The sequence below is a fragment of the Mastomys coucha genome, unplaced genomic scaffold, assembly GCF_008632895.1.
Source record: "Mastomys coucha isolate ucsf_1 unplaced genomic scaffold, UCSF_Mcou_1 pScaffold2, whole genome shotgun sequence".
Lineage (NCBI taxonomy): Eukaryota > Metazoa > Chordata > Mammalia > Rodentia > Muridae > Mastomys > Mastomys coucha.
The window spans coordinates 24,159,649-24,168,987 of NW_022196902.1; the positions used below are offsets into that span (position 1 = coordinate 24,159,649).

At 41.8% G+C, this 9,339-nt stretch overlaps 1 protein-coding gene across 9 annotated transcripts in view; it reads left to right on the plus strand.

The window, feature by feature from the left end:
- Positions 1 to 9,339, plus strand: part of Hddc2 (HD domain containing 2) — a 128,446-nt gene that overhangs the window by 28,314 nt on the left and 90,793 nt on the right. For 8 of the 9 annotated variants that reach the window (XR_004121591.1, XR_004121592.1, XR_004121595.1 and 5 more), the window contains exon 5: positions 3,921 to 4,059. Coding sequence is in view for 4 of the 9 variants with exons in the window: in XM_031380726.1 (XP_031236586.1) it covers positions 3,921 to 4,059 (139 nt within the window). In the remaining 5 variants the exon portion in view is untranslated. Of the gene's footprint in view, positions 1 to 3,920; positions 4,060 to 7,351; positions 7,667 to 9,339 lie in introns of those variants that run through there. The other variant, XM_031380723.1, reaches the window with a different exon arrangement.

Below are 9,339 nucleotides of genomic sequence, written 5' to 3' on the forward strand. Positions count from 1 at the left end.
ACTGGAGCCTGTCCTTCCTGTGATCCTGATTGTGTCAGAACTCCTCAGAGTCAAACTGTCTCTGTGATCCTGTGATCCTGGTCTTGTTAGAGCACCTGGGAGTAGAGCTTCCTCTGAGTGTTTTGGGAATGATTGCAGAGTTTGTGCCCAAGGTCAGGCCCAAACAGACCAGAAGCAACTGGAGCCACTGGGCTGGTGGATTTCCTGTGTGCCTGTTCTCGCTGGTCCCTTTTATTCCTGGTGTTAGGACAGATGTTGTGTCCTCCTCACCTCTGATCCTGGGCTTGTTAGAGCACCTGGGTGTTGAGCTCCCTCTGGGTGTTGTGGGACCGGAAGGTAGGTTCTATTCTTGTATAGGAGCCCAAAGAATTTCCTTTCTGTGTATTAATTTTCATTAGAATGTATCTTTGTATTGATCATTATGAGTTAATTTCCTTGGGTATTTAGTCTGTGCTTTTAGTATACTTTAGAAAAAAAATGTAACTGCAAGGAAATTTTATTAACATCTAGTTTTTGTTTTTCTTTCTTTTTATTTTTAATTTTTTATTTTCTACCACTCTCATATGCTTTTGTTCTTTTTTGCCAATTGCCAGTGCCAACCCTTTGTATCTTACTTTTTAAAACTGTTAAAGGTACACTCTGTTTCAGTTTTTATTTCTCTTAGGCCTATTTATTGTGCTCAGTTACCCTTAGAATCCACATCACTTAGATATCTTCTCAAACGTAAGCTTTACCTCTAAGTTTTTTCCAGGTCGTTCCTTCGTGTCTTACTTTTGTATGTGTGTCTTTTAGTTCTTTGGGAAGAGTTTGTGGTAGCTGTGATCTAATTTTAGATCAGAGAATGTCTCTATGGTGTGAATGTTGAGTGTACTTTTCTTCTGTCTGCTAAGTTTGTGTGGGATCTGACCAATGGGATCATCTGTTGCTCATCTTGGTTTAAAATCATAGTTCCTGAACGGATGGAAGAAAACTTAACTCAGGTCTCCCTCTTAGGGTAATAGTTGTTTTTGCTCTGTTTGTGTGTATGTGTCTGGGTGTGTTCTTGATGCTTTGATAATATTAGAGAAATATGGAGACTTTTTAAAGGACTTCCTAACTTTGATTTCCTTTCCCATATTTAGGTCTTCTTTTCCTTCTTAATCTTGATAACCTTTACTCCATTCAGTTTTGATTCTCCGGCAAGCATGGGTTCTTGTCCCAGTAAAAGATGACCCAGGGTCAGACAGGGAGTATCTTAGGATTGGAGTGTTCTTGTGTAAGCTCCTAGTGCTCATCTGCTATTGAGTCCACAGAATCTTGGCCAGTATCTGTCTGCATGCTTGAGGCTTATAGTGAACACTCACTGCCTGCACAGTGTTTTTTGTACCCCAGTGCTTTCTTCATACAGGTGCCAGTCTTAATCAGGTTTCTGGTGGTCAGAGGGCTCTCTCACTTGCATATAGTTTATTTGTTTATTTGTTTGTTTGTTTGTTTCATTTCATAATAGTATTTCTCAAATTCTTCCATATTTTCCTATCCTTGGTGCCATGATTTTAGAACAGACTGTAATGTTGGAACCTGATTTTCCTGCTTCTAGTTTACCTGCTGCCCCACACTGCAAACTATAGTAATGTGTATGAACACCAAATCTGAATATGCCCCTTCCTGCTGGAACTGACCCCTCCATAATGCCCGTGATGCACAGTAAGCTGAGATTTTATACAGGGAGCCTGGACCCTGCAAGCATCAATGCTTGCTTTCATCTTTAGGCCTTTCCTTTCCTCTTCTGTCCTGCGACTCTCAGGTCTGATGTTAGAAATAGGTCTCAGTATTCTGAGTCAGAATACTTCTCACCCCAAGAGCTTGGTCTACAGTGTCCTATCACCAACCCTAACTTTAAATTTACTTATTTTCCATGTACATATGTGCACCCGCATGCATGACACAGCACATGTGAAGGTCAAAGAACTTAGAGTTATTGGTTCTTTTGTGTTCCAGTGATGAGACTTGGGTAAGCAGGCTTGGTGGCAAACACCTGCTAACTGAAGGGGCATGTCACCAACCCCACGGCTTTTTATTGAAAGATAAAATTACAGAATGCCCTTACAATTAATTTTAAGGGAAAATTCAACAAATTAAAGTATTCTGTAAATTCATTAGCATTCTCTATACATTGGGTTGTATGATGTTGCTTTCTGTTGCTGTGATAAACAGCATGAACGATAGCAGCTTTGGGAGGAAAGAGCTTATGTGTCTCACAGGCCCGGGTAATAGTTCATCATTGAGGGAAGGGAGGATACTAACTGAAGCAAGAGAGAGCCAGGAACTACAGAGGAGCAGTGCTTCTAGCTTGCTCAGTCTGCTTTCTCATAAACCCCAGGAGCATCTGCCTAGAAGATGGCACCACCCACAATAGGCTTGAGCCTTCTCCCATAAATTGCTAATTGAGAAAATTCCCCACAGGCATGCCTGCAGGCCATTCTGATAGGAGCAGTTCAATCTAGATTCTCTCTTCCCAGGTGACCCTAGTTTTGTGTCAAGCTGACAAAAAACTGAGAAGTACAACAATATACTGTATTTCTGAACACTCTTAAATTTTTTTTCCTACTTTGAGCTTAAGAGAAATTCTAGATTGGTTTGCTTAGAGTATTCAGTGTTGTTTAGCTAAACTGTCAACCTGAATTTACTTAATTATAACTATATAACTATGAATGTTAATGAACACTTAAATAAAATGTAATTTTTTAAAAGTGACTTTGAGATAAAACAAAATATATTAGGCTTCATGTTTAAATGATACCGCTGTGTAAGATCCGGCTCTTACCAAATTCAAATGGCTGTCTTATAAGAATAAGGCTTCAAATGCAACTAGAAAGCCTTTGAGTGATTTGTATATCATGTCTCACTGCCAAGAAAGCATGACAAAATTATTATCTGAACACATCTGGGGTGGAATTACAAATGGAAATTCTGTGGGAAACCAGTTGGGAATACTTTTGGTCTTGATAGAAGAATGATTCTGTGTAGCATTAATTGGAACTTGTTGGGCAGGTAATGTGTTATTCTGAGAATGCCCCCTGGAACTCCGTTTCACTCAGAAGGGACAGTGGGAAAGAAAAGGTAGAAATGCTCCTCCCCTCCCACCAGATTCACCATCTCCTGCCACCAACATGCATACACAGTAGTGTCTGTAAAATTCATAGATTCTCTCTAATGTCCCCAGTAGTTATAACTCAGAGGGTCTTAACTAATTATTCTAGGTGGATCACAAGGGAGGAAGGGAGGGAGGGAGAAAGGAAGGAAGGAAGGAAGGAAGGAAGGAAGGAAGGAAGGAATGGAGGGAGGAAAATTAAAACTAATTATGATGAAATATGCCTGCAATCTCAAGTCCAGGGGGCAGAGATGGGCAGATCCCTGGGATTCACTGGACTCCTAGCCCATGCAGCAAACCACAAGCTGATGAAAGATCCCATCTCTGTCTCAAACAAGATAGACAGCAATTACAAACTTGTTCATCTGCGCCCACTCACACACATACACGCTCGCACGTGTGCACACACTCACACTGACACATGGGCACACATACATATAATAAAATTTCTTTAAAGGAAAAAAAGTTCATCTTGAAACCAACACAGGAAGAGAAGAATTTGAAAGTGTCTGAGATAAACAAATGAGACTCTTCCCCCGCACCCCTCCATGCCCCGGGCACCCCATGGCCTTTGTGGAGTGATTATGAGCGGCCTTCCATGGAGAGTCCTAGCTAACCTGTGCCTGAAAGAGAGGTGTCTCTAATTATCTGTACACTGTGGAGAAATGCATTTGGTATTGAATATTCAATCCCTAAGCTATGATCCTGACTCCAGGTACCTAAATAGGAAATTCCCTAGAATCCCCTACCTGGCAGCCTAATCATAACCTTTCAATGTCCCTTTCCTTAGGAGTATGAGACCCAGTCTAGTGAAGAAGCCAGATTCGTGAAGCAACTGGACCAGTGTGAAATGATCCTTCAGGCATCAGAATATGAAGACATAGAGAATAAGCCTGGGAGGCTTCAAGACTTCTATGATTCCACAGCAGGTACTCATGCACAGAGACATTTTTGATTGGTTGGTTTGGTTTGGCTTACTCTTAGTGTGAGGACTGATGCCATGTTATTGAGCACACCCGTTCCCTCTTCTGACCTTTCAAGTAGAGCATCTGGAAAGAAATGGGAATGGCGGGATAGTTGAGATGCCAGTGGCACTTGGGAAGCACCGTCCCGTTGATGGCTAAGCACCATTTTCACATTCTGCCCTGCCACCTGCCAAGTGCTGGAATCTTGATGTCTCACAGCCCATGCCTCATCTGAAAAGTAGGAATCAAAATTCCTTTTTCAAGTCCAAAGTTGATTTTTAAGGGGGAGATAATGAGTGTGAAAGGTTCTTGTCTGTTAGTGCTTTAGACCTGTAAGGTCAGGGTAAGTGATTTAAATCAGGTCTTCCGCCTCCATGCTCCAGGTAGGCATCATTCTAGTACGCGTGGGTTTGAATCTTCTTTATGCCACGTATGACTGTAACTCTCCTTAAACCACCTAGGCTCTCTGAGAGCCTTTGTTTCCGTTTCTTTACACTGTAAGCTAAGCCTGGCGTGGTACATGCTCACACTCAGGAAGTAGTAGATCCAGAAGGGTTGAGTTTGAGAACAGGCTCAGTTAAATAGGAAGACTCTATCTTTAAAAGGAAGGGCTAAAGATACAGTTCTGTAGCAGAGCACTTGCCTGGCATGTGCAAGGCCCCAGACTCTACCATCCAATATAACCTGGGGACACTAGTAGGACTTACATTATAAGATTGTGTCTAGATGTAGGAGGGTAATTCTTGGGATCTGCTCAGAGAAGCATCTGGCACTGTTAGCTGTCTTCATTTTGGTAGTTTACAAAGCAAGGAGATACACCTACTGGGTTACAGATGGTCATTCTTCTAGCTTCAAATATGACTCCTTGTTCATTTTCTGGGAGCTCTTTATGGTCAGCTCCGTGTCTATTTCCCCTGAGAAGGTTGTAAGGACAGGCCTTTCTCTGATCTGCTATGACCCTTGTGTGGCCTCAGGAAAACAAAATCCTGGCTCACAGACTAATCTCCAAAATACTATTTGCATGAAAATGAAACCAATTCAGTTTTCTTTTTCCAGCTCTGTTTCCTCTGCTCTAGTCAGGGCTGTCATTATTTTATACTGAACTGTTGCTATGACTTCCCTTGTAGATAATAGGTATCATTTCATCATTTGCAGGGGCAGGGAGGAGTGGAGTGGGATCAAACTTGGGACCTTGGACATCCCAGATAAGCACTCTACTTCAGACCTATGCTCCTAGGCTGATATCTTTATTTTTAAAACTCATGGCTTTCCTTTTTCTAAATCATAAACTCCTGACACATTTGAGTGACCTTAAAACTCCTGGGACCTGCAGCTACCTGTCTTTCTGGCACTCTTTCTCATCCTCCCTGTGAGAATTCATTGTTCCCTTTTTGCTCAGTTTGCACTTGTTTTGAGCTTGCTACAACCTTGTAGTCTCCCTCTGCTTCTCTCTTTTTGTTTGCTTCAGTTACTGCAACAAATCACCTGGGATAACCACTTACTTACTAGGAAGAAGGTTATTGTGGCTCGTAGTTTTAGACATGTAGTGATTGCTTGGTCCATTGCTTTGTGTGGTGGTGGTACATCATGGAGATGCTCTTTACCTCATGGTCAGAACTTGAAAAGCAGAAGAGACTAAGCCCTAACTTCTACAAGGGCAAAAACTTGTAGCTTCATGTTTTATAGGGTCCATTCCTTTTTTATTTATTGTCTAAGTTTCTTTTCACAATATAGCAGCAATAGTGAATGGCTATAATAGAAACCACAGAGTGTGGAATGTTTCCTTTCTGGCTTTTTACAATCATGGTATGCTGGCTCATGTTATAAGTGGCAAGTGGGTTCCAAACAGCATATTTCACCAATAACTTAGAGCATAGGCCATGTTTGTGTCATCTTTGCACTTTATGGTTATCTCCCAATCTAATGCATTCACAGTGGAAAATGAGGAAGTAAAACGGAAGTTGAATCAAATGTGTGTGCAGATTGTCTAGTGCAAAGCCTGCTTGCTGAGAAGGAAAGTAAGCCCAGAATGACAGGGACTTTCCAACAGGTCAGAGCTCAGGTTAAGATTCACCTTGCTTGCATGTCAATGTGTTGCTTCCATTAAAAAGTTAGTAAATAAATATAATGCAGTCAGTTGGAGAAATGGCTTCTCATTACAAGACATCAGAGACAAATGCTTAAGGAAAAGACTCATTCCTCAATACACATATGTAAGAAGAAAGATAAAGAGGCCAGGTACATAGAGAGGGTTGGAGGAAGGAAAGGGAAGAAGAAAAGGATATAGTTATATTTTCATCTAAAAAAATAAAAATTATTAGTTAAAGAAAAGGTTTCATTAAAGAAGCATGAGGATACGTGTAAAATACAACTATTACAATTTAAACATTTCTTCTATTACATTTAACTATTTGATAGCAGGTGGGGCCATGACATAGCACATGTATGGAAGGGAAGGGACATTCAGGAACTGGTTCTCCCCTCCCACCATGTTCATTTGGAAGTAGATCTCAGGTTGTCTGACTTGGTGGCGAGCTCATTGTAACGATGAGTCATTGTGCGTTACACTAGTTTTGAAGAGGACTTTGGGCGTGAGCTTTGTTTTTCTCTCTAACCCAGAGCACAGTTATGTGTTCTTTTCCTGTCCTTGCTTTCCTCTTGCTTGCTTTGGGGAGCAGCAGAGTTCATGGCTCCTGGGATGGGATGGGATGGCAGAAGATCAAACTTGAGAAATGGCTTTGGGGCCAAGGCTCTGGGGGCCTCATGGGTAAGTGTAAGATATTGACTTATTAGCTGAGTATATATAGTGATTGATAATAGATGAGGGTGTGGTTACTGTTGAGAGCAAAAGCCTGGGGATGGCTGAAAAGTACAGACAACAGCAGGCCACTGTCTATGTAGGTATTGGATCCCGTTCATTCATTTCGGTTTTGGAAGACACAGATGGGTCTTGGCCCTCTCAACTCTCACCCTAGCTTCCCCTACAGTTCCTGATAGAGGTGCTCAAGGGCTGCTGAATAGTGTTCCTCTAGTTCTTCCTAACTGATGACTCTTGGTTTGATTCTCATCTTTGAACCTTCACAACTGCTCTCCTTTTACCTTCCCTTGGATCTTCTGCTTGGGGATATGGTCCAGCTCATAGAATAGAGCCCGTAGAATAGAATAGAATAGCTCATAGAATAGAATAGCCATGGGGTCAAACTGAAGAAGTAGCTGTCTTCTCTCATCAATATGGAAATGTCTTTTTCCTCCCCAGGAAAATTCAGTCACCCTGAGCTAGTCCAGCTTGTTTCTGAGCTGGAGGCAGAAAGAAATGCCAACATGGCCACAGCCTCGGCGGAGCTGGGCTCCTGAGCTCTCTTGCTATTCCACGGTGCTGCTATCTTTCTGAGGGTTTCCCCAAGATGAGAGTCTGTTTTCTGTTGTCTGGACTTGAACAAGAAATGTGATAGAATCCAGGCCCTAAAAGAAGCCACCGAACCGGAAATGGTCAGGAAGATGCCATGGATGACGACTGGAGAGGAGAATGCTTTTCTGTGTGAATTAAAAAATTATTAAACACTCCAAACTTTGGATTCTGTTTTGCATTTCTTCAATTCCTTTATTCAGGCTTACTAGGCTATATCCTTGAAGGGCAGATTCATTGAAAGTTAGGATTTTTAATTATGACTACTTTTAAGACCCGATTCTTCTTCAGGTGCAGCAGGAAACTACTACTGTGTACACTAATCCCGTGTTGTTTCACCCAGATGGGATGCTTTTACCACACAGTCACTTTCTCAAGGCTAACTTTTGATGGGGTTTAAGGAACCGTTCCACTCTGGCTGGCACAGGCTGCCCTGGATCCTCTCTTCACTGTGGCCAGCTAGAGCCAGATGTTGAATTTTATTGTGTTCGGCTTCAGGCCTCTGACTGTAGATTTCTAAGCCTGCTAACAGGCTTGTCCTGTTTCCCAGTGCTTTATCATCTGAGGATGTAAATTGGGGCATAATATTTCCAACACCACCTGTCTTCCCCTTTAGCTTTTTTCTCTGATTTAATGTCTTGATTATAATAACAATCATGAGTAGTGATAAAGAGTGTTACTAGAGTGATTACACTGAAAATAGACATCTACCAACTTCAGTCTCCCTCTTATTTCTCTTTAGTGAGAATAATAATCCATTCCACATGCCTTTGCTTGTGTACTCCATTGAAAAGTGTGGAAGGGATGGCTGTCCATGCAAGCCTTCCTGGTAGATAATTCATTGTGGAATGATGAGCCCTGTCCCTTTAAGGCTGGTATAGGACATTCTAAGCAGCGGTTCTCCAGAAACTCTTTGCAGTATCTATGGATACCAAGTCTGCAGGAAGCAACATACACGATCTCTTCAAAAGTAACTCGTGTGTATGTGTATTTACTGCGTGGAAAGGTGAGGAATGTAAAAAACACTATTTTTGAACCTTTGATTAGTAGGAAAACAATTCTGCTTACTAGTATTATGGAGCCTTTTCATTCAGTTTGAAATTTTATATGAACAAATCTCAGATCCAGTTCAAGTGTTTGTAATCAGCTGCTTCTCCATGGCCCTGGGCTTTGGTCTTTTCATGACCAGTTAGGACCATTTGGAGGCATTTTGAACCTCTGCTGGCTTAGACCCTGCACTCAATAAGAAAAGATAACTGTTGAATCCATCAGCAATACCTACAAATATTGGAACATTATTGCTTAACATGCTTTTTCCTTGGGGGATTCCTGCAGCTTGGCCAGATTGGTGTTCTGAATAATAAGTCCTGTAATTATGATATACAGTAAATACTTATCCTTGGGTTGAATTTAACAAAAAAATATTTTTTTCATCACTGTTTGCTGTATGGCTTGACATTTCTCAAGCTGTAACAATTCTCTGTGGCCTTGTGCTTAGAAAATGTCAGTTTGTCTCAAAGCCTTGTGGATGATATGTGTTCTGAGGCCAGTGACTGCTGAAGGACTGCCACAGGCCGGCCAGTCTCCTCACTCAACCTGTGGGAGAAACAGGGTCCTGGTACAGGTCGGCAAGGCATCTGCGAAGAAAAAATAACAGTCTCGACACAAGGAAGTGCAGGATCTGAATGTATTTCTGAAAAATGGCATCAGTCATTTTTACAGTCATTACAAAGGACAAGTGAAAAATCTGACAGCTCAGTGGTCAGGGTACATCTGAGGCCACCTGAAGCACACTGGGTCTAAAGCAGCCATCTCCTCTGGACCAGTGCAGCACCCCC